The sequence below is a fragment of the Erpetoichthys calabaricus genome, chromosome 5 (genome assembly GCF_900747795.2).
Source record: "Erpetoichthys calabaricus chromosome 5, fErpCal1.3, whole genome shotgun sequence".
NCBI lineage: Eukaryota > Metazoa > Chordata > Cladistia > Polypteriformes > Polypteridae > Erpetoichthys > Erpetoichthys calabaricus.
Genome location: NC_041398.2, coordinates 117,070,047 through 117,096,617, shown reverse-complemented (window position 1 = coordinate 117,096,617; position 26,571 = coordinate 117,070,047). Strand labels below are relative to the sequence as shown.

The following is a 26,571-nucleotide window of genomic DNA, read 5'->3' as shown; positions in this document are numbered from 1 at the left end:
CCACGTCCTGGTACATTCACTGCTTGTGAGGAATTTGTATGCGAGTATGTGGGTTGTTCTCTAAATACAGTGGACCCTTGACTTACGAACTTAATTCGTTCGCGAGGGCTGGTTGTAACTCAAGTTGGTTGTAAGTCAAGACTGTTTTTCCCATAAGAAATAATGGAAATACCCATAATGCGTTCTGAACCTCCCACTGCAACACTTACTTAACCTTTTCATAATAAAAAAGGGTTGTATAATGTGCATAATTTACCAAAACACCAATAATTTTTCTAATGTACTAACCAAAAAAGTTATTAAAAGTGCCTAGCCTACCAGAAGTAGGCTAGATTAAGCTAGGAGCATGGCGGTGCGCATGGTCGCAGTGGCTCAGGGCTCTCCTTTTCAGTGAACTTTTTTGTTGTTTTTGTACTTTTTTTTCTTGCTTGTTTGTGCACGATCGGTTTGCGAACATCCACTACACCCGTCAGAACCTTATAGACATTGGTGTCCAGAGCCAGACATCTGTTTCGAGTGTTTTTCATCACACGCACAACATCCAGACAACATAGCGAGACCAGCGGGCTCTCCATGGATTGCTGTCGGGTCTCCATGGATTGTTGTCGGGTCTAGGAGACGACGCAGATGGAGGAGGGAAAGGAAGCAGAAGCGGAGTCGCAAATCCGGCATTATGCTAAGGCTAAAGAAACAACCATACAAGCCCTATGCAGAACTTTTTTTTTGCAACTTCTTTGCATCTTTTCGCACCATTTGTTTATTTGTTTATTTACTTGTTGTGTTCTACACATATGTCTGCACTGAAGGAGCTGCTTTTAATCTCATTGTACATGTGTATAGTGACAATAAAAGGCATTCTATTCTATTCTAGAAACACCAATTTCAAACTGTACTCACCATTTAATTTGACATCTTTGGGCTGCAGGAAAGGAGGAGGAGGAGAATGAAACGGAAGGTGGTTGTTTAGAAGGAGCCTCCTTATGCAAATCTTTTCTTTGTAAAATTGTCGAGATGGTGGATTTCGACATGCTGTACATATTAGCGAGATCGGTCACACGAACAGCACTCTCATATTTCCACACAATTTCCTTCTTCGTTTTGATTGTGATCGCTTTCTTTACCTTTGTTACCTTCTCTTCCTTCCTTAGCAATTATGTGTCTTGCTTGCATGGTCTTAGTGAATTATATATATAGGTAAATCACTGCAATGACTGAAATTACGTCCACAAACACATGTATCTGGGCTCTGACTGACGCTTACTAACGCTCTCGGTTGTTTGTTTACAATCGTGCAAGCGGATACACGTGACCGCATTCGGGTCGTAACACAAGATGTTGGTCGGAAATCAAAACAAAAATTTTGGTCGTAAATCAAGTTGTTCGCATGTCAGGCCGGTTGTATATCAAGGGTCGACTGTACGCCAGTTCTCCTCATATATTACAAAGATATGCACGTTATGTTGTTTGACAAATCTAACTTGAGCACAATATGAGTTAGTCTGCCTTGCAATGCACTGGCACCCCATCATGGGTTATTTCCTGCCCCAAATGGGTAGAATAAGCTCTAGGAAAATGAAATTTTTAAAATATGTTTCAATATCTAGTGGGGAAAAATTACAAAAATTTACTTTTTTCTTGTCCTCTGGTTAACAGTCACAGGACTACATAGCAGAATCTTAAAATTGAGTGCTTAAACACATCTTACGATTGTGCATTATAAAATATTTTTTTTATTGAAACCTGATAAATAAATATATTGAATAAGTTATAATGTACTTCAAAATGAACTTATTGCAGCCTAGTTTCTAATGACTCAATTTGTATTACAGGTTTAATTTCAATTAAGTACTTAACACTAGAATTACCAGAGCCTACGAAAAAACTCGTAGATCCGGCCCACCTTAAATCGCTTCTTAAAACCTTTCTCACCTCTCCGCCAGCGTCTTTTGTCATCTAAATGTACTGATAAAGACAAGCTGCCAGCAGCCGGCTATTCCATCCCCCCAACGACTTAGAACGTAAACAAGCTTTTCCCAGCTAATGCCTTGATTGATTATCTGGGAGTGAAGTGGAGTTTTAGAGTAGAAATAATAAGATTGTTATTTGGAACACACACATTTCATATGTGTTGCATTTCTACAGTAATCTGTGTAAACACATTGTTAAAACAGAAACGGTTTACAATATTCTAGTAGCAAATGACAAAATGTAGGCATAAACTATATAATGTATGAAGCCTGAAGTCCAAATATCAAAGAAACACTTTCACAAAAGGTACAAAAAAAAGGCCACCGCCAAAAATACCCGTCTTAGTGTGAGACATTGACATGACTTAACTATCACTGCTTCCATGGCGTAACAGTATCAGTAGTTGACTGGGAATCAGAAGGTCATGAGTTCGATCCTGCACAACTCCCATTTGAGAAGTGTTCTTATTTTCACTATTTTAGAATAAAAAGATACATTTGATTTCAGTCTGTAACAGCCGGTGTAATTTATGATATTTGTAAAGGTTAGCTTTATTTTTTTTAAATTCACTTTTCATTGTCTCAGTCGCGTTCAGGATCCATCCCTACCGCCCCCCACCTGACACTGCTGTTTTTACATAAAGACGCGCTATAGTTCTGTAGTGTATCACGATACATACGACCGCGTGTTTTTTTACCCCAGTATTGCCAGTCCCCACGTGTTGCTGTATGCTGTTTCTTTTGTACTCCCGGACATGCAGAGGAAAGCATAGTAAAGAGCAGTAACTTCAGCGCTATATGCAATCATCAGACACTCCCCATCTGATGCTGTTTTCACATAAAGACGCGCTAAAGCTCTGCAGTGTACTTGTGACTGCATTGTCGTACCAATGCTTGCGAACTGAAGTGTCTGCATTCACTTTTCGTGGCATTATACGTGTATTTTTTGAGTATGCCCATGTAGCTCAAACACAGGAACATATGTTGATGTAAAAGTATAACAAAACAAGTGCACTTTTATTCAAGACTATAACCGAAGAAAAAAGAAAGCAAGTTACAGTAGGTGGAATGCTAAGAACTGCTGATTTCCATTCTGTGCTATATAACTGTTAACATTTGAATCTGATGATTGCATATAGCGCTGTCTTATTTAGTGTGCGCAAGAACATGCAGATGGCCAGTTGCTGAGTGCTACAATGCACATTTTAAAAAAAGAAACAGACAAATATATGTGACGTTTTGAAGAAATCATTTTATGACGCGAATAGTACCAATCAGAAAACATCGTCGAAGTAATGCAATATTATTTGAAAACGAACAGCGTCAGGTTGGGTGTGAAGTTATACTGGCGCTGTTTGAGTCAGATCAGAAGCTGAACAAGCTGAAAAAGCTCCTGTTCTGACTCTAAGTAAAGAAGCATGAATTAATCAACAGAAATAACCGCGATTGACATTTTAAAGTTAACGATTTACAGTGCATACCAATTTATAAATTCAATGTCCGTTTGAGGAAAAAAAACCACTTTCTTCAAAGCTGGGAATCGAACTCGCGTCTCTGTGGCACAGTAAGGCAGTGGTGCTCCAAGTCAGCAAACCGTCCTTATAACTTATTTTTTCAAGATCCATAACACACAGACAGACAGAGCACTGTGTAATACAGAGATAGACAGGCAGAGATATACAAATAAACAGGGAAAGCACATGTACTGAAAGAAAAAAAAATCAACATGTGCATTGTTTCTGCAGCACTGAATAAGCTCACCCGCTCTAACATCACCCCTCCCCCGATCTGACTCTCTAAGTAACAGCACAAGTACAGACACAAATCAAGTGCATGTGTGTACTGTATAATATTAACAAAAAGAGCAGCTTACTACTGAAAATGGCAAATATAGGAGTGAGTGGGGATCGAACCAGGACTCTTGATTACACTTGGTTTGCGTCTGTACTTGCGCTGTTACTTAGAGAGTCAGATCGGGGGAGGGGTGATGTTAGAGCATGTGAGCTTATTCAGTGCTGCAGAAACAACGCACATGTTGATTTTTTTTTTCTTTCAGTACATGTGCCTTCCCTGTTTGTTTGTATATCTCTGCCTGTCTGTCTCTGTATTACGCAGTGCTCTGTCTGTCTGTGTGTTATGGATCTTGAAAAAAATAAGTTATAAGGACAGTTGTTCATGTTAATTGCAATCTCAATTGTTAAAAAAATATTTTAAAAGGAGCATCCCACATGAAAATATAATGATCTCATTAACTGACAGTGCATACCAATTTACAAATTTTATGTCCGTTTGAGGTTAAAAAGAAAAAAAAGAAGTAACACTTTATCCCCAGCGGGGAATTGAACTCATGTTTGTGAGGCAGAGAAAAGCTACTCGGTCTGAGAGGCAAATGGTGTGTGAAGCTTTTGTGGAAGTGTTTATTTGATCTTAGGAACTCGGGCTTTACACATTCTATAGTTTATGCCTACATTTTGTAACATTTATTACTAAAATATGAAAAAGTTTCTGTTTTAGCAATGTGTTTACACAGATTACTGTAGAAACGGAACACGCATGAAATGCATGTTTTCCAAATAATGATCTATTATTTCTATTCTAAAACTCCAGCAGTTCAGTCACTCCCAGGTAATCAAACAAGGCATGAGCTGGGAAAACTTAGTGAACGTTCTGCGACGGTGGGGGATGGAATAGCCGGCTGCTCGCTGCTCCTCTTAATTGGCACATTTAGAAGACAAAAGAGAGGTGAGAACGGTTTTAAGGTGGGCCGGATCTACGAGTTTTTTCGAAGACTCTGGTAATTCTAGTGTTAATTCCTGAATAAAAATAATTAGGTGCCTCTGAATGAAATGTGATTCTTATGCATTCTGCTCAAATTGTCTGGATAGGAGCATGATTTTGAGGGCATTTTTTGTTAGCTTATGTCTGTATTTTCAAATGCCCTTTCTTTTTGCAAGATATACTGGAGTATTGTGAGTACAATAATAAAGATTAGAGACAGAAGCAGCAGACAAGCACAGAGACAAATAAAAACTCTGGAGTCTATCCCCATGAAACAAAAGCAAATTTCTACTTCACTGAGAGAGAAAGACCAGACAAAAAAAAAAAAAAAACTTATGTGAAGCTGGCCAGCTGGCTCAAAGGAGTGGCCACCATGACTTGACTGATTCTCAGATACTGGAAAGTTGACTCTCCAAGTGATACTACTGGCTTACCAGAAAAATAGACCAGGCATTCATGAAGGAATTTAAGGAAAAAATGTACTAAATTTGACTGGTTCTCCTACTTAGTCCAGAATGCCAGGCTCCTCACTCTTGAAAAATCTACACCAAAAGCAAAACAAAACACTTAATTTTATTATTATTATTTAACTTTTTAGTCAAGCAAAGCAAACTTGATCATTTTTCCATTCATGACAAATTAAAAAAAAAGCAGAAAAAGTAAAATTCCTGACCATCCACCATTTTCATGAGACTGATAAGAACTGATTATCATTTTATTATTTGTAATAAAACAACTGAAATTGTCCCTTTCAAACAACTTTATGAAAAACAATTCACATCTTCCTAAATATGCAAAGGGAATTTACCCTTTAGATAGATATTTTAGTTCAGTCATTATCTTCAATTTAAATATTTGAGATCTGCATTGATTTTCAAAATGAAAGTTTGACTGACTGATTGACTTTGTGCTAAAATGTGACCTAAGCCCTTGTAAATAATTAATTCAAGCTAAAACATACTGATATAATGATACATCCTGCCTACAAGTGGGTTTTACACTAGCAGTATCTGTTAAATGTAAATGAAGCCATAGTGTACATGAATGAAAATTCCTCTTACTAGAATTTAAAACAGAGGTGTTTGACTTTCAATTCACATGGTGGAAATTTGCAAAAAAGTGAATTAATCATTTGTAAAATTTTCCATTCATTAAACTTGATCATTCTAGTCATGTTGTTGAAAAAGACAGTCAAATCAGGTATTCCCCTGGAATAAAGCATGAATTTGCTCTTTAAAAATCTAAATATTACAATTAAACACTAGTGGAAAAATATGTAATTTTTCAAGTGCTAAACTCAGATAAAAAAATATGGTCAGTCTGTTAGTCAGTTTTCCTCACCAGTTACAGAAACTGATAAGAGTAAAGGCCAGCTTAAAGCTGTAATAAGTTTGCATACCCCTATGGTACAGACCCATACATTAAGTAAGCCTGCTGTTTTTCAGAGTGATCTTTAGCAGAATGAGACTTAAGGTGTCTGTTTTCACTTCAAAGAAGAAGTGCTAGCTTTGGTTATTAGCTTCGTTATTGTCTCATTAGTGTGGTCATTATCTCATAACACCTCTCAACTTTCAAAGCATGAATCAAATTAACAGAAGTACTGTACTCCAGAAGATGAAAAAAGTTAAAGTGTTAGCATAATCAGTGAGTAATATGCAGTTACCCATCTTCACCTTCTTCCTTAGAAGTTTGTGAAATATTGGCAGTTATTCTTTACATTCAATAATGGGTTTACAACCCTGAAAATGATAACAGCTATGCAAAAGCTATCAATATATTTCAAAACCTTTGCTAACCGCATTTATCATAATTTTATAAAACAAGCATGCATGTAATGACTATTTAATACTCAAAATTTAATAAATATCACAGTGTATCTTTTAAGTCAATTCAAATGACTAAATACTATAATATTAAGATACTAGCTGATTACCCAGTGGCTTCGCTCACTGAGTGCAAGGGAAAAAAATAAAATGTAGTCTATAAGTTATTAAACAGTAACACATTAACATTTTAAGAAGTAAAGATACATTGAGCACTACTGGAGTGGTTTCGGGTAAACTACATTTGTAAAGGCGGTATAAACACAACAGGTAAGTAGTACTAACAGCAGCTAAAATGTATTTGGATCATCTCTCGGTAGTAGATTCCTTTTGAAAGGTGCTACATGACAGCTGTGGTATAGAAATTACATTTTGTATGTGAACGTCCAAATTTCTGCCTGTGGTAATGTGCCTTACTGGCATTACCAGCAATTAAAGAAAATTAGTTTTGTGTCCTCTGCAGTGTTAAGAGAGAAAGGCTTTGGTTTGGAATAAAAGGAAAAAAGGTATAACAAAAGGAAATTTGCCTTTTTCTTTTATATAGTGTAGAGAGACATCTTCGCTAACGATATGAGCGCCTTTTTAGGGAGCGTCGTGGCGGGTCTCGAGTAGACTGGAGAGACGGCCCTGCCATTAACCGGCCAGAATGGCACTGTCGGTCCTCCACTCCTGTGCGTGCCTCCTGCGACCTCATAACCGTATACGTGCAAAAGAAAGTGCAAAGCGCGGTCTAGAAAAGGGATCCCGTGCTTACTTTCACTTAAGGCAGAAGCGCAGTCACCGTCTCAAAGGCTGGCACAGTTACATGTGCCGGCTGATCAACTTTTATAGTATTTTTGCAGGGCAGGAGACGCCACTTTTTGCAGACACGTTCATGTTATTGCGTGCCTACGGAGGGATGACGTGGAACAGGTTAAGTGGTCGGCGCGAGTCTTGCCGAATACAAAAAGGAATTACAGCGCCTGACAACCTTGCATTATGTGCCTATGATTCAAGAGAAAAATAATTCTGATAAATGTGGATGCTGCCCTTCTGTGCTTAACGGGCAGAAGGTCCAAACACTTCCCAAGTCCAACACTTTACATGAAGAAGTCTGTACATCTTCTTAGATGTAAACTCTCCATCTTGAATGTTGCGGGGTTTTAGTGACCCAAACTCACCTTAAGGGACAGTAAGTAGTCGTGCAAGGCAATTTACAAACAGAGTCCTGCTTTGATGGCGCCGATTACACTCATTCGCAAAGATTTCCACTCTCCCAGGAGCCGACGGGGCACTTGAAGTGTCACAAACAGTACGAGAAGAGAGGACACTGCCCAAAACTGTGAAGCACTCGACCCGGCAGAGCAGCCCAACATTCCGTGCCTCCCAGCATCCACTTTGTTCTCAACGTAATTTGCATATCGCGTGGTCATATGTAATTTCCATACTGCGGGGTCATACGTCATTTCCGTTTCAAACGCGAAAAGAATTTTATATAGATTCATGGATCACTTAGAATTGAGATGATTTATGGGCTATTGCAACTTTTTTTCAAAATATTCCTGGTAAAAAGAATTGGACTGAGATTGTCACAGATTTGAATGATTTGTTAGGGCCTTATGCATGAGGAAAAGGGGATTTGTGGTCCTCACTCAACATTAGTCTTTCAAAATGGATGGAATTGAAAATATCCATTAATTAACAATACAAACAAAATTGGATTTTGCAAAATCAGCTGTGCTGGAACAAAAGGTTTTATATTTTTACCTGATGGACCAACCAATACCGGTCTGGAGAGTTCTGCCACCTGTGAACTCATTCTTATTAAAAAAAAAAATCATTTATATGCTTTACTTACCATACTGGGTAACAAATGCTATACAGCTGTCCACAATGACAGGAATGTCATTTTTGCTGAGCTGCTGATCACGTAGTACTTTGCCATTTGTTCCTGAAGCTTTTCTTATTGTTGAACACCAAACAGTAAAATCAAGTTTAGTATGACCATGGATGTACAAGGTTCTGTATTAAAAGATATATTTTTTTATAGTTTTGGTAGCATTCTTTCCTATAATTTCCTTTAAACTATATCAATTTTTATAAAACAAAAATAAAATCTATGAATAACATTATAGCATTTTTTCTTTTCATAAGATACTCATAACACTATTATGAAATAAGCAAATAAAAAGCATATTAGCTTTTAGACTGCTCTGACATGCGTTATATTTATTCATATTTCTTTTAAAAATGGGTCATCAAACTGGTTTGACCTGGGACTAAAATCTCATACAGCAAATACTCTTGAGGCCATGCCAGACATCAAGTGACCCATAACACCTCCTGAGTGTAAACACCTGACACATTTTTACCAACACACTCCTTCATTCATTCCTAGGCTATCACATCCAATCATTTGCATATTCACTTCACACACAAGCCAAGTTATTTCTAATTTGTCAAATTTATACTGTATATATATGCAAGATAAGGAATGATCAGGCAAATGTTCTACTGAATTATTTCTAATCTTATTCAAAATGTGCAGGTCCAACCACTTCATTTTTTTCCTCATGAAAAACCACAATTGTTGCACCCAATCATTTCTTATGATTAGTGAGGAAGTAACCTTCAAAATTTACACTCCAAACTAGGTATCAAAGCGAGTTAAGGTAGTGAAAATGTATCTGTCTAAATGTCTTAAGAGGAAAATTAATAGCAATTGTCACTTTTGGGACAAAAAGTAAGTCTTCATAATGCCAACTTTACAAAATAACATGAAACAGTCACTATCATAAAAGAGTACAATATGAGGCACCACTATCTTCTGAAGCATGGCCACCACAGTCAGATTATGTGGCCAATGGTTTTAAGTGTGCTACTGTGATCTGTGGGGGTTATTCTGTAAACATTATTTTAGTAAAAATACATATTTGCTGAAGCCATAGAAACCAGCTGACAGTGTGAACCCAATAGGGAGATGAGATGACACAAATGGCAGATGACACAGGCAGGCTATCTGAACATGCTGATGTACCCTGATCAATATATGGCCAGGGCAATAACCAATAAGTGATTAGAGCAAGGCGGCTTGGTGGTGTAGTGGTAGTGCTGCTGCCTCGCAGTAAGGAGACCCGGGTTCGCTTCCTGGGTCCTCCCTGCGTGGAGTTTGTATGTTCTCCCAGTGTCTATGTAGGTTTCCTCCGGGTGCTCCGGTTTTCTCCCACAGTCCAAAGACATGCAGGTTAGGTGCATTGGCGATCCTAAATTCTCCTTGGTGTGTGTGTGTGTGTGTGTTCTGCGGTGGACTGTCGCCCTGCCCAGGATTTGTTCCTGCCTTGCGCCCTGTGCTGGCTGGGATTGGCTTCAGCAGACCTCGGTGACCCTGTGTTAGGATATAGCGGGTTGATGACTGACTGACTGATTAGAGCAGGTGCAAAAGGTGCTATTTGAGAGGAGAATAGCCCAGGTGGCAGTTGCCAATATCTGACAAGGTTCATAAAAAACTTCAGTATATAAAATGCGGCGAAACCATTTAGAAGCTAGAAGTCGTTTACATGCTGCCTACACTCTGCCGGATTGGACTTACATTCATCAGCATTCCCCACTGAAGAACTGGATAATGACTGTACTGTTTCAATGGCTTCTCTTCAGCCTGAATATGTATGTATAAATTATTATACTACATTTTTGGTTGGGAATGGAAGTTACATTTTAAAACAAGTTAAATACATACAGTATGTTCGTTTTTATGCCATATTTTGCTTGTCTGATTATTTCAGCCATGGTTACTAAAGGGATATGTACAAGGCTTCAGTATGTCCTGCATTCAATAAAGAACACAATTCCAGGGAGTAAGTACCCCCTGCTGGAGGTATATGCTCATTACAGGAAGAGGGTTTTAAAGCAAGCTAAAATCACAGTTGGAAAATACTTGTCCATTCCCTAACTCAACAAGAATGAGCAGGAAATGCTTCCTTTTAAGCCACATGGATCCTGGCTAAGCACAATATGGTCTTCACTTAAAAAAATTAAAATAATGTGTTATAGTAATTTTATCGAAGCTTCCTAGTAATAAATTGATTAATCGTTTTATCCAATCTGTGAAACAGATACAGTTGCCAGCATCAACCGTTGAATGTGATATTCATGTCTTGGCAGAGTATATATTCTACAAAGTTGGGTTGTAAAGGATGTCAGTCAGGCTGACAATATAGCAAATAGCCATCAATGAATTGACAGACAGTACAGACATGACACACTTGTGAGTTCATATCCAATATATTGATAGAACAGAATTCAGACAGGTTGGAAGGGGACTGAGCACTTGCCAGTTTTGCAGTAAGTGACCCTTTTGACCATTTTATACCTCTTGCATTATAATTGGAGCAACGAATGTGGAATGAATTATTAATTTTTTTTATAAATTCTCTTCAGCGCTTTGCATGCCTTGTTAACAGGAATTCAGTATCTGACTCTTTTAAACTATTCGCATGTACCTGATTATATAGATGCCAGACACTTATAGACTTTAAAGAATTTTAACATACCTGAAAAAAAACTGAGCAGGAGGATGGATAGGGGCAGGGTCTGGCACAATCGGAAAAATCTTTAAGACAGCATATGCTGATATTTCTATTGTCACTTTCAGTCCCAATAGACATTGTAGTAACATTGTCAGATTCTTATATAATTAATTGTTATTTTTATTATGATATTAATAACCTCTGCCAGACTTTCTACATTTAAATGAATGAAGGTCAGTAGGAAGAAGACAGAATACATGTGTGCAAATGAGAGGGAGGTCAATGGAATGGTGAGGATGAGTTTAAATACTTGGGATCAACAGTACAGAGTAATTGGGATTGTGGAAGAGAGGTGAAAAAGAGAGTGCAGGCAGGGTGGAGTGGGTAGAGAAGAGTATCAGGTGTAATCTGTGACAGACGGGTATCAGGAAGAGTGAAAGGGAAGGTCTACAGGACTGTAGTGAGACCAGCTATGTTATATGGGTTGGAGACGGTGGCACTGACCAGAAAGCAGGAGACAGAGCTGGAAGGGGCAGATTTAAAGATTCTAAGATTTACATTGGATGTGACAAGGATGGATAGGATTAGAAATGAGGATAGTAGAGGGTCAGCTCAAGCTGGACTTTTGAGAGACAAAGTCAGAGAGGCAAGATTGCGTTGGTTTGGACATGTGCAGAGGAGAGATGCTGAGTAAATTTGGAGAAGGATGCTAAGGATAGAGCTGCCATGAAAGAGAAAAAGAGGAAGACCCAAGAGAAGGTTTATGGATATGGTGAGAGAGGACATGCAGGTGATGGGTGTAACAGAACAAGATGCAGAGGACAGAAAGATATGGAAGAAGGTGATCCGCTGTGGCAACCCCTGATGGGAGCAGCCGAAAGAAGAAGAAGAAAATAAATACTTTTTGTTGGCTTAAAAGCAATATATTTTGGCAAGTATTGGTAAAGATCTACATACCTTCCTTTTTCAACTAATAGTAAAACATCAATCTTCCCTGCACCATCTGATTGGGTGCTGATTGCTAATCAAAAAATTGAAATATAAAATTATTAGTACAAATATTTTATGACATTTTATACAATGTTTAAAGTACAGCATTACCAATGACTAGAAAGAATATTTGCAAGCTAGCTGTTCTGTCTGCCTAAAACAGGTTAATGTAAGTAATCAACATAGACCTCAGTTTTAACATTTGATGTGCACCATGCAATGCATATGTGCCTTTACTATGTCATTTGGCATGGGATTTGTTAAAGCAGTGTTTATGTTTGAGATGTGCCATCTATTTAAATGGAAAATGCTGTGCATTTTGTTACTAAAAATGTTTGTGATCTATACTAATAAAAGGCAAAGCCCTCACTGACTCACTCATCACGAATTCTCCAACTTCCCGTGTAGGTAGAAGGCTGAAATTTGGCAGGCTCATTCCTTTCAGCTTACTTACAAAAGTTAAGCAGGTTTAATTTGGAAATTCTATGTGTAACGGTCATAACGGCTGACAACGTCTGCCATGTTAAACTTTCATATTTATGGCCCCATCTTCACGAAATTTGGTAGGCGGCTTCCCTGCACTAACCGAAACCGATGTACGTACTTATTTCGGTGGTATGACACCACTGTCGGCCGCCATATTGAACTTTCCAATGGTCTTTGTTAGTTATGGGCTCATCTTCAAGAAATTTGGTACGTGGGTTCCCAACGCTAACTGAATCCTACTTACGTATATATATACGTCCATCCCCACGCCTCCCATGTAGTTGGCTGCCTGCTTATATAAGGCCGTCTGTTGCTCCGGTCTCTTCATTCCCTTCCTTGCTTCGCCACGGTATTCATGTCTCCCTGCTGATAACTGCAGCCTTTTTATTTAATCCACGGCTTCTCCATTGTTTTATTGTTCGTTTATTATGATTACAGTTATTGTGTAGGTATTTTAGACTTAGTTTAAATTGTTCTGGTACCCATTTCCTTTATTGTTCCAACCGTACCCCATTAACATTTCTATCGAGGTGATCACCATCGATCACAGAACTGTCACTTACCGAGTGGTTTCCATGCCCGGAGATGGCGCCTGCCTTTTCCATTCTCTGTGCTACATATTGCACGGCCATATCAGGCTCACTCTTGATATCCAGAGGAACATTGTGTCTTATGTATTGAATGACTGAGACAGGTTCAAGGTGTGGACTGATGACGGTACAGGAGATAATTATACTACACAGGAGCACTATAAGAGTGAAATGCTTAAGCCCTTCACCTATGGTTCTGCATGTGAGTTGATGGCTGCTGCTGCTGAATTGTCCGGTTGTCGCTTTCAAGTGTACCGAAATGGACAAATATTTTACACCTTTGGACAACCGCCAATGCCTCTTAAACATCTTAGATTCACAGGTGACGATTTGAGTAGTGGACACTTTGATGTTTATGAATGTTTAAACTCTCAAAAGCTGGATGTGAAGTTATTGATGAAACCCATTTCAATTCAAACGCCTCCAATTTCCAGTAAGGCTCTGCTTCGCAATGACAATTAATAAGTCTCAGGGACAGAGCCTACAAAAGGTTGGCATTGATTTGAGGCAAGATTGCTTTTCACATGGCCAACTATACGTTGCATGCTCAAGAGTAAGCTCAGCGCACAGCTTGGTCATATTACAACCGGAGGGCCGAACTGACAACATGGTATACAAAGAGATCCTTAACAAATAATTATTGGTATATTTTCCCTCAGTTTAAAAAGGTTTACTTTTCTTCTTAATAAAAATTTTAAAGCAGTACTTCGTCGCTGCAAAGCACGGGTATTTTGCTAGTTTTTAATAATCTCTAATATACCATCTTATTCACTTCTTACTTAAATATAGGTTCAAGGCATGTCTAAGAAAAACTGTACCATTCCTGATTTAATCTTGATTGATGCAGTTATTATTTAAAACAATTAATATTGTTTGTTTATTCACTATTGTGTAATATACAATTGTTCCTCACAATTTACAGTTAAAATTGAGATAATCAATTACAATTTGTTCTTAAGCAATACAAAATATTTAGGAAAACAATTCAAAATTACTTACTGAGCTCTTGCAACCGTTTCAAGTATATTTTTGCCTCTGTTTCACTGTCTTCACCAGAATAAAAATATAAATAAGATTCTTCAAGGGCAAACCATGCAATTTTCCAGTAATACAAGTTATGACCTTCCTTGATGAAGAGTCTTCCAATTAATTCATAATCTCTCTGTGCCAAGGTTTGAAAAGATGGTGGTATAAAATACTACAAAAAAGGGGAAAAAAGGTAAAATATAGGAATTATCTTTCTTTGCCTACCTATCGAGCTGTTGTATAACATGAACTATTTTGAGATAACATGCAGACCAAAAAACAATAATTTAAAATCAACTACATTTTTAAAGAATTTTTTGGAAGTATAGAACTACTTCAGTCAGAACCGTTACTGAGCTCACCATCTGCATTTATTCAAATGACCAACATTCCATTAACTAACCTGATTATCCAGATAGAGCTTATTCAAAAATTCAATTTATGCTCCCTTTACATTTGTTTTTGCATTGAACATGTATACATTTTGAAGATGTCAAGAATCTGAATACCTCTGGCCAGAATACCTTAATTCACAAATCCAGAATAAATCTGGAATTCTACTATAGCAATGTATATACAAACTATTTTGAGAAAAAATAAAAATCACATCTGGTAGCATTGGTTCAGCATGTATGACAAATCGCTTGAGAGATCAGCATAGTCTGTTATGTAAATGATTGGCTTTGAATGTCTTTTACATTCAACATGCCCCTAGAACTCCATGTAGCAGGATGACCATAAAAATTCCATATTTTGACAGGATAAGATGAAACTTGCCTAAGAACCATTGCTTTTCTATTACAACACTACAATGGATAAACTGACATAACCTAGAACATGTTGGTCTGATTAAGACAAGAATTAGATTATTTAATAATGGTTGCAGTACATTGTTCCATTTTCAAAAGGAAGCATTTGGAGAGCCAAAAGGAAAACAAACATGGTATGATCAGAAGGTTGAAGCTTTTTTCATGTTTTTTATGATTTACATCACTTCATAAATTTTCACAAACTTACTGGTGTAGCACATATAAAGTATTATGGGTCCTCCAGTGTAGAGGTTTGGCCACCTCTGAATAAGAAAAGCATTTAGGCTATGACCCCAATTTAATTATCCCACATTTAGCACTTCCTACATTTAATGTTTACTTGAATGCTGGTCTTGACATTTAAAAAACTGTTGAAAAAATCTTTTAAGGCTATGTTCACACTGTAGCTAAAAAGGATTCTATTGTGATATTTGCCTTGTGTCTGATTTTATTTGCTCTTTTTTTGACTATTCAGATTGATTTTGCAAGTGAGCCAAATCAGATATGAGTGTGTACAGATATTTATATTGAATGTGCCCAGCATGTGAAAAATGAATAAAAAAATATATTGTCAGACAGATGCTGCTTAATAGACGGCTGCTGGCTGCTGTGCTACTTCACATTGTTTCAGTGCAGAATGACTATAAATTTGTCAGCTCATGGAGGTAAGGAAGAAAAACTGTAAATGAAAGTTCATCGCTGTTGTGTTATCACTGCCATATCTTTACAAAGAAACCTGTGGACATGAAAAGAGACAAGACTAGTAAGATTGCAATTTGGAGTGTTTTCACTTCAAAACACTTGTTATGAAAGGAATGAAAAGCCTTCCTGCAAAGCTTTGATTACATGTTGTTTTTTATTAATCATACTTCTCATATGGCCGACCATCCACAAGCATTACTTAGCAGGTAACCACTGAAAAACTCAGATTGTGATTCAGACCTATGGATATAATACTCCGAACTACATCCTGTCAAGTAAGCGAATCAGCCACTGTGGCGCAATGACTGAGGCTGTTCCTTAGGCACTGATATCCGAGGTTCGATCCCCATAAGGGGATGCAAAGGTGTGTACACATAGTAAGCACCAATAAGGATGAAACACATGTTGTGTGCTCCTTTTATTACCTATACATATGAAAATTATCAACCTACAGAGGGGCTGAATTCAAAAACACCCCGAAAATCAAATTGAAAAAATAATGTGGCAGGCTAGTTCATTTTGCCGAAATTTTATTGCAGCAACTCAAAATCGTACTCAGTAGTTTATATGGCCCCAACATGCTTATATACATGCCTGACAACGTCTGGGTATGCTCCTAATGAGACGACAGATGGTGTCCTGGGGGATCCCCCCCCAGATCCTGGACCAGGGCATCACTGAGCTCCTGGACAGTGTGAGGTGCAACCTGGCGGCGTTAGATGAAACGAAACATAATGTCCCAGATGAGTTCTATTGGATTTAGGTTAGGCGAGCATGGGGGCCAGTCAGTGGTATCAATTCCTTCATCCTCCAGGAACTGCCTGCATACTCTCGCCACATGAGGAACCCAGGACCCACTGCACCAGCATAGGGTCTGACAATGGGTCCAAAGTTTTCATCCCGATACCTAATGGCAATCAAGGTGCCGTTGTCTAGCCTGTAGAGGTCTGTGCGTCCCTCCATGGATATGCCTCCCAGACCATCACTGACCCACCATCAAACTGGTCATGTTGTTCAATGTTACAGGCAGCATAACGTTCTCCATGGCTTCTCCAGACCCTTTCACATCTGTCACATGTGCTCAGGGTGAACCTGCTCTCATCTGTGAAAAGCACAGGGCGCCAGTGGTTGACCTGCCAATTCTGGTATTCTATGGCAAATGTCAATTGAGGTTCATGGTGCTGGGCAGTGAGCACAGGGCCCACTAGAGGACATTGGGCCCTCAGGCCACCGTAATGAAATCTGTTTCTGATTGTTTGGTCAGAGACATTCACACCAGTGCCCTGCTGGAGGTCATTTTGTAGGGCTCTGGCAGTGTTCATCCTATTCCTCCTTGCCCAAAGGAACAGATACTGGTCCTGCTGATGGGTTAAGGACTTTCTGCAGCCCTGTCCAGCTCTCCTAGAGTAACTGCCTGTCTCTTGGAATCTCCTCCAAACCCTTGAGACTGTGCTGGCAGACACAGCAAACCTTCTGGCAATGGTACATATTGATGTGCCATCGTGGAGAAGCTGGACTACCTGTGCAACCTCCAGGTATCGCTTCATGCTACCAGTGATGACACTGACTGTAGTCAAATGCAAAACTAATGAAAAAAGATAAGGAGGAAAAAACGTCAGTGGCCTCCACCAGTTAAAACTATTCCTGTTTTGAGAGCCGTCTTATTGTTGCCCCTCTAGTGCACCTGTTGTTAATTTCATTAACATCAAAGCAGCTGAAACTGATTAACAACCCCCTCTGCTACTTAACACTAGAGTTACCAGAGCCTACGAAAAAACTCGTAGATCCATCTCACGTTAAATCGCTTCGCACCTCTCCATCAGCGTCTTTTGTCCTGTAAATGTGTCGATAAACAGCAAGCAGCCAGCAGCCTGCTATCACATCCTCCACTGCCACACAGTTTTCTCAGCTCAAGTCTGTTTACCTGCGTGTCAGTTGCTTAGAGTTGTATAGAGTGAGAAGTCAAGCAAAATGACACCTTTTATAAATACTATATCGTTATTTGGAGCACTTGCATTTCATGTGTGTTCCGTGTCTATAACGATCCAAGTAAACACATTGTTAAAACAGAAATGTTTTTCAAGTTTTAGTAATAATTGACAAAATGTAGACATGAAGTGTATAATGTGTGAAGCCTGAAGTCCAAATATCAAAGAAACACTTTCAGAAAAGGTACAAATATAACAGAACAAGTGCACTTTTATTCAAAAATATAACTGCAGAAAAAGAACCCGCGTTAGGGTGCTACATTGACATGCACTTGCTACGACCGCTTCGGTGGCGCAATGGTATCAACTGTTGACTGGCAATCAAAACTTCATGGGTTCGATCCCGGACGAGTCCGTTTTGAGAAGTGAGCTGCTCGTATTCTTACTATTTTAGAATAAAAACATACATTTGATTCCAGTCTGTAATTTATGATACTTGTAAAGGTTAGCTTTGTTTTTTTTTTTTATTTAGTTTTATTCTCTCAATCGCGTTCACGATCCCACCCAACCCCCCCTGCATTTGACACTGCTGTTTTCACATAAAGACGCGCTATAACAGAGGTGAACTCAGATCATGACGACTGTTTTACATCGGAGCAAGAATGCACTTTTGCCATCGGTGTACTTTGTATGTGTACATGGGAAGCTCTGCGCTCTACTTGTGACTTTACGCTGTAGGAAGTAAGTAAATAAATAAAGGTAAATAGGCGAATAACATTCAATCTAGTAAAGTGCACAATGGTAATCAAAGTTTTGGATAAAATGTGAATCTGCTGTGCAGTTTTTCCACAGAACAGTTTCCAGAAAGGTGATTAGATTACTCAAAAACACCAAGGATGGTGCATTATAGTTTATATTAGTAGAGGAGGATTATCTAACTATGATTTCAGGACGTACAGAAAAAAACACTGATAATGCCTTAGTGAATACATCTGATAGTGTGATTATTTAAGAATATTCAACTTTGTGGATACAGTATGTTCTAAGTTTTAATGTAAGCCATCTTATCACTCTGTTGTGATACTGGGAAGTGTCAATGCTCCTGTGAGAAATGATAGAAATACCTGGAGGGGTGTGGTTGAGAGGACCAGATTGCTTGATCACAATATAAATAAAAATGTTCTTCTGGATTTTTGTGCTAGGTATTTTCACAACAAATACCATTTTCGAACACAAGGCTGCTCATGAGTACACCTTCAGTCAAAGGTGGACAATCAGTAAGTTAGCTAAAACAGACAGAGACCTAGGCAGAACTAAAAGTTGCAAATATGTAATGAGAAAATTCTCTGAAAGTTTAGAAGGAGCAGCCATTTGAGAAAGGATTCTACTGCAGACTGTAGCAGTTGGTGCCCACTGCTATCAGACAGTTCAGTGCTTCCACCCAGATGTACTTATTAAGTTTAATGATTGATTGATTGATTGGATGAATTATCTGTTCTGTGAGTCTATGTTCTGTTTTTCATGTTTCTGCTGTTGTATGCATTTAAATTTCCCAATGGGATCAATACAGTTTATCTAATCTAATCTAAAAATGTAACCATAAATTGGTCATTTTCATAGAAGCAAACCTACGGCCTACTTGTAAACACCAATGGCAAGCTAGAAAAGAAGCATTCAATTCAGTGTAAGAAGGGGGGGTCATTAGGCTAACTGAGAAGGCCCATCAGTACAAGAATTGTGCAGCTGTGCTAATAACAAAGAATTGTGAACATGTGGTATTTGGTGAAACTACGGAGAATTACTACAAGAAGTATAAGAATGGGCCAGCATAAAGAGGAAGGGAACAGTAAGGAAAGAAACTGAAAGGAAAAAGGCTTAGAGAGCAAGAGCAGCATTGGGGGTGAAAGGAAACGGACGAGCCAGCCAGCAATAAAAAAGAGGTAAGTGTGGTCAGGGGTCCCTGATGGAGTGAAGGATTGGCACTCAAGGGACGGATCGTGCCCACTTAATGGGAGAGTGGGTACGATTGTGGAGGAGTCCACCCTAGGGATCTGAGGGATGACTACGAGTGCGAGAAAGAAGACGGGAGGACAACCGACCCCAAGCGGTCTGGTAGATGCCGACGGATGCAGCCAAGATGGGGGGCGGTAGTGTGAGGACCACAGTGGCTGAAGTCTCTCCCGCTGAGCATGTCTGTGGTGCGCTGGAGAGACTGGGAAGGAGCTGGGCTTGGCTGGTGTGACCCCAATGTTTGCTACAAGATTTTAATCTCATTTTAGCCTTGTTTTAAACGTTTGGATTTTACCTTTTTTTTTTGTATGGATTATTTGTTGGCATTTTGATGCACTGCACTTTTATTTGGATACTTTGCTTTGTTGTAATAAAAGCATTTCTGCACCTTTCCCCTTGCTTCGTTTATTGTTCTCATTGACCAGTTCATCCAGTTACATTATCAACGGTGTTGGGTTCGAGAGGAGAAGCAGGAGCATGGAGCAGAACCCGTATCATCACAGTGCACACTTGCCATTAAATAAAATCCACTTAAAGAGGAGGCAGAAGTCAAATTATTTTTTGTCTTATCTGTGTTAATGTTTTTTCAAGGGCCAGATATAAAGGCACAGACCAAAGTCAGAAAGTACCCATCCTACAAACCAGGAAATCACATTTTTGCAACATTTTGAGGATGTTTCCACTCTGCCTCAAATGACTATGATATCTGATGTATACTTGAGCAGTTTACAGCTGAACATGACACTTTTGATAAGTTAGTTATGACCTTCAAATCTATGGTCAGGAATTTCTTCCTGAAAACAGTGGTTTCCTCTCAGATAAGGAGTAGTACAAGTACTTTCCAGTTTCATTCATGAACAAAGAGGCTAAAACGGATAACAGTCATGACTGCAGTATGGTACCATAAGGTGGAAGTAAGGCAGGCACTAAATCACAAAACTCTTTATTTACTGGAAGATGTCTATCCATATCCTCTGTGGATGTAATACACCATTATGATATTTTTGCACAGATGGGCTCACCCTCCATTACATGATGAGAAACTGAATAACACAGAAGGCCTACACAGTAGTCAAATTTCTCCTCAGAATTATGGGTAGACAGGTGAAGTGGTTTGGGAAATCTAATGAAAATGGGATCTCTATCAGGGATGACTCAAGATCTGGAGATCCAAGGGAAACCTAGGACATACTGAGATTGAGGATATTATGTCTCTCATTTGTACTGCAAATATTTGAAAGGTGTTGGAGAATGTTATTCAAGTTAGGAAAGCTCCTTTTGATAAATTAAGTATAGTGAAGATCAGTTTAACAGAGGCTGAATAAAGAAAATTCAGTGTCTTATGAGGTGACAGATTTGGGTGATAATAAGAAGAGTCCATTGACATGCTTACTTGTGGCACAGAGCAAAGTCTGTGGCATACAGTAACATTCCTTTAAAGATATTTTTTAATAGTACATAGTCTTGGTGTTAATTATTTAAAGGTTTTGTGAACATAAACTCTACAGCATGGGCTATGATATATTCAACCATCCATCCATTATCCAACCCGGTATATCCTAACACAGGGTCGCGGGGGTCTGCTATAGCCAATCCCAGCCAACACAGGGCGCAAGGCAGGAACAAACCCTTGGGCAGGGCGCCAGCCCACCGCAGGGCAGACACACACACCCATACACCAAGCACACACTAGGGACAACTTAGGATCGCCAATGCACCTAACCTAACAGTCTTTGGTCTGTGAGAGGAAACCCACAGCAGCGCTACCACTGTGCCACCACTATTATATATTTTGGGTAAATTTCCCTAGCAATATTGATAAGAGTTATACCATATCACCAACAGACACAGTCCACATGTTACAAAATTGGCATAACTTGGCAGTTCTCAAAGTTATTAACCAAAAATTCACTCATGAAATTGAAACATTAAAAAGCAAAAAGCATTTCATCCAGAAAATGGGCATATACAGTATATATGTTAAATAAAACAGATCACTGTGATTTCAAAGCCCAGATGGGCAGTGACTAAGCTGAGAATTGAACACTGTACTTGAAATTATGAAGTCACAATGCTAACTACTGTACCAGCATTACAATAATACAGGGCTTAAACCTCTGCAAAAATTAAATCAAAAAGAATATGGTCAAAATCTACATTAAAGAGTGTGTCTCTTCATTTTAAAATGCATATGGTAGATTTGTATGGTTTATAACTCTAAGTTATGTTTATTTAATGTAAATTAATGAGGGATATTGTCCTAAACTTCACAACCTTAGTCAAACTTGCCGGCAGGTTTCTAGTTACCAAGAAAGTATTTGCATTGAACTCAAGGCACACAATACATAAAATGCAAACCATAAGTACCTCAGACAAATAATGGCATAATTTATCATTGCCAATCTAACAGCAGAACAGTGAAAGCAAAATAAGTTTCTTGATTTTATGATTATGATTATGTACATTACATTAACCTTTTTCCAGTGAAACAGCTTTAACAATTTTACCTATTCATATGTGCAGGTTATGTAATTGACATTACCTTGTTTATTGCCCACGCCCAGTCATGCTGAGATTGTACAGTTTCTGCTCCAAACAGAAAGACTCTTTCAGACTGCAGATATATCTCAAAGGTAAAGACAGCCCTAGAACAACAAGGAAAACAAATTCAATGAAAACTAGAATGTAAAGATGCAAAATGTATCCTGTTACTGTTTACAAAATCAAATATTTTTATTTCTAAAAAAATCAAAAATCTTATACAAAAGAAAAACTGCACATTGAATACACTTTGACTTATTTCCTTAATGACTGCAGGATTATCAACCTACTGGAAATTACAGAAGTAATTTAAAAAGGTAATATACGAAACATTAATAACATTAGACATGAAATAAAATTATGTGTATTGGTCCATTACTTAAATTGGGTTCTTCTTGGGTCTAAACATAATGAAAACAGAGTTAAACCCTTTCCTTTTCCGTATTTTTCATTCACAACTACAAGTTTAATATGTATGGACGACCAGGGGGTGTACCAGCCACCCTACCCGACACAGACAGCCAGACACAAGTTCAAGCCCAGTACACATGTTTTATTCACGTGGGCTTTGCTTTTACTTTGCTCCCTACAGCACAGCACAACACAACCAAGCACCAAATAAATAGCACAGTCCTTTTCTTTTCTTTTCCTTTTCTCTTCCACCTCCACTCATCTCCCAGCAAGTTTCATCCACCTCCTCCCGACTCTGGCTCTCTGAATGGAGGGAGGCAACCCCTTTAATATTGCTCCTGGAAGTGCTCCAGGTGGTTTATTAGCATTACCTGGAATCACTCCCAGGTGTGATGGAAGTTCAAGATAAGGCTCTGCAGCTCCCCCTGGCATCCCCCATGGAACCCAACAGGGCTACACCAAACTCCAACTGCCAGTGAGCCCAGTGGGAATCCATGGTGCCACAGCTGCCCAGTAGGGCTGCCCTCTAGCATGCCAAATGCCTCGCAAATGCTGTCCCCTCCGGTCCTTCCATCAGAGAGATGTCCTGGCCAGGAAAGGGCCACAGCTGTCTGCCACATATGATAAGAAATGATTGATTGAACACATGCAGTGAAAACTTAGAAAGGCTAAAAACTAAACATTTCATTTTCAGTTTGGATAGCCTGTTTGTATGTTATATATTACATTCCCTATAAATGGTAAAAGTCCATGGAAGTAATGGGCTATAGAGAAGCTGAAGTAGAGTAAAATAAAATATATGACATGAAGCTTTTCAATTAGCTTATTACAGCAAGTATACATTTAGGGGCATGATTACAAAATTTCATTATATTAAGAATGATTTAGTCTAGTTTTGAAAGCTAAGAGTATAGCATCTTCTACTAATAGCATGGCAATTGATTCATTGTGCATAATACAAATCTACCAAATTGGTATATCACCTGTGGAGGGCATGGTTGTTCACATGTATCTGATAGTACTGAGAAAAACTGTGCTGCATCCACAGTTGCAAAGCTGCCAAACCCAGACTTATTCCATGTACCTATCTCCCTCTGCCACTATCAATGTTAGTAATACTGTTTACAGTAGGTTTTCAAATTCCGACTTGAACATTTATGAGGACACTGCTAACACCTACTCAACATGATGCATGACTAGATGACTGCAGCAACACTATTACTTTTGATAGCCACCAGTGTCATCAATATGCACCAGCACTTCATCCTGTTATTGAGCCAAGTATATCCAACTTGGGACCTATTTTATTGTTTAATTCTCATTATTTTACACACCAATAAGCATATTCATTTAGGTTTGTGTACATGATGACAGTAGAGGGTTTGCTACAACAGAAAAGTATTAAAATGCAACTGATTTTACCATGCATATATACTTATTAATATAGCCTTGTGTGTAAAACACAAAGAAATCATCCTAACAGATTCAAGAAATTATGTCTGAATTAGTGGTGGTACTGGATTACAGGCAGCAGGATTAGTGATGTTCAACTTATGTTTGAAAATATCCATGTTATACAGTATTTTGATCTTACTGTGTGTTCACATCCTGCAATAGTCACAATTGTGATTACAATTTAAAATTATCATTCCAGTGCTGATTTATTTTTAAAGCCACACACAGTATTAAAGTTTACAACAGGATTTTCAGTTTGGATAGATGTTGTCTTTATTCACACTGCTCATTTACATGCAATAGTTCTGTAGGTTTACATATTTTGAAACTCACCTCTACTATTACTAGTACATCTACAGAGCATGGTGAAATTTATACTTGTATTTATAACCATTATGCTCTCTAGCACCATGACAAACAAGAATTGATTAAAATACATAATAAGATGATTTAACTTTTAGTGTAGGATACATGAGTAAAGAAATAAATAAATGCACTATTGCAATTTATCAGAAGAATATTGTTTAGGGTTTGGTTTAACAAATTTAAAGCTAACTTATTATTATCATTTGTTTGTTCATAGTGTTGGTGTTCCATTTATTGTGCTCTTCAGAAAAATAATGGTATTTTTTTATTTTATTTTTTTATGTTCTGATCACTTTATACAATGCCACTGCTTGTATGAGACACAAACAAACAAGAAACAATAAATCATTGTATTTTCCAAGTGAATCCATTGTTAATAACGCTGCCTATCATTGTACAGATCTTTCAGAACATTGCAAGAAAATGATAAAATATTCTTTAATTAAAATTTTAGGTTTTCTTTTACTGAAATATCCCTAATTTTTACTAGAATCTCATTGTCCTAAAACACGTCCTTCAATTTATTTTTTTTGTCTCCCTAGGAATAGTTTGGACTTATTTTTCACATGAAGAGCATTTACTAGGTAAAATGGAAAGAATGAAAGCACAACACTAAACAGTTTTCCATTCTCTTGCCTTTTAAAACAAACTTCTCCACACTAAGACACTGTGAATTTCTTTCTTTAGAACTTTCTATCCTTGAAGGCCTCCCCAAACATAATCAACCATCCTGACTCAGAAGAGTAATACTCGTACTATGCTTCGTCAAATAAGGGCACAGAGTGAAAGTGAGAGATAGACAGACAGATGGTATATCTTGGTATCATGTATTTTGTATGGCTATAACCAAACCTTAATTAGATGAGATGCAGGAGTGTATTAATGCCTTTAATACAAACTCAAGCGCTTATACAATTTTCAAAAATGCAATGCAACATTAAGACTTCACGTGTCTGCAGTGTACAACGAAATGTATGAAGAGAGAAAAACAACAACAGCTATACCTAAGGAGGTGGTCAGGACAACTATTCTACATTGCTAGATGTATTTGTCCCATTTATCCTCACCTGCTTTCTAGATAAGAAGTACTGTAAGGTAAAACCTAGTTGTTTCTTCAACCCTTTAATTTGGTCATTTTTTCAGAGAAATTATTTACACTATATACAATAAAATGTTAATAATTCTGTTTTTTCATTACAAAAATCTCTGCACCATAAGTTTTTATTTATTTATTTTATTTATAGACACATTTAAAGTTACTCAAGGACAACTTACAAAACACACTAATAACAATAATCACAATACAAATAAATAATAAATTACATTTACAATAAAACCAGTGTTAATACAACATTAAAATTAAATATATCAAATTTTTATCAAACAAAATAAGCAAGCTTAAAGAGATGTGTTTTAAGGCAGGAAGAAAGTCAATGTTACTGATGTTTTGTGAGAGAGAGTTGCAAAGACAAGGGGCCACTTGGCTGAAAGCTCTAAACCCCATAGTACTTGTAGACACAAAACACACATCAAATTATTTCCCCTTACAATTCTGGGTAGCTCACTCCCAGATAATCAATCAAGGCAGGAACTGGGAGAACTTCTTGCCTGTTCTGAGGCGGTGGGGGGTGGTATTGCAGGATGCTTGGGCTTATCGACACATTTACAAGACAAAAGACGCTGACGGAGAGGTGCAAAGGGATTTAAGGTGGGCCGGATTTACGAGTTTTTTCATTGGCTCTGGTAATTCTAGTGTTAATAATCCAGGTAAACGTGCTCAAAAGAAGCACTCTGTTAATCTGCATTGTGGAAAGTTTCCAGCAGGAGATAGCAGGTTGTCAGCAACCAGATAAACACTGGATATTTCAGGTATCTTAAAAACCAAGAAAACAAAACTCTGGCAGATAACAACACAGTATAACAAATACTGTCAGCTATATGAGAGATGGCAGATTCATTAAATAAACTTAACTAATAAAATAAAAACTAAACCAAGTCTCTAGCAGAGCAGTGGTAGCCACTAGCACCAGCGTTCGCTTGCCTGAAAGAAATGGTAAGTTTGGATTTTCCTATCTCAGTTACAGCAGTGAACTGCTTAGACATTCAACCTTCTATTTTGTGAATCTAGCCCTGTATATCTGGTAGCAATTTTCCGTGTATATCAAGAAGTGCTCCAAAATATAC

General features: G+C 38.1%; 1 protein-coding gene across 1 annotated transcript in view; it reads right to left on the bottom strand.

Annotated features, from left to right (window-relative positions):
• arap2 (ArfGAP with RhoGAP domain, ankyrin repeat and PH domain 2) overlaps window positions 1-26,571 on the bottom strand; it is a 468,505-nt gene that overhangs the window by 140,222 nt on the left and 301,712 nt on the right. The window contains exons 17-20 of the mRNA XM_028801993.2: window positions 22,157-22,259; window positions 14,139-14,337; window positions 12,031-12,094; window positions 8,406-8,569 (exon numbers count right to left, since the gene is read on the bottom strand). Of these exons, the coding sequence (XP_028657826.1) occupies window positions 8,406-8,569; window positions 12,031-12,094; window positions 14,139-14,337; window positions 22,157-22,259 (530 nt within the window). The remainder of the gene's footprint in view (window positions 1-8,405; window positions 8,570-12,030; window positions 12,095-14,138; window positions 14,338-22,156; window positions 22,260-26,571) is intronic.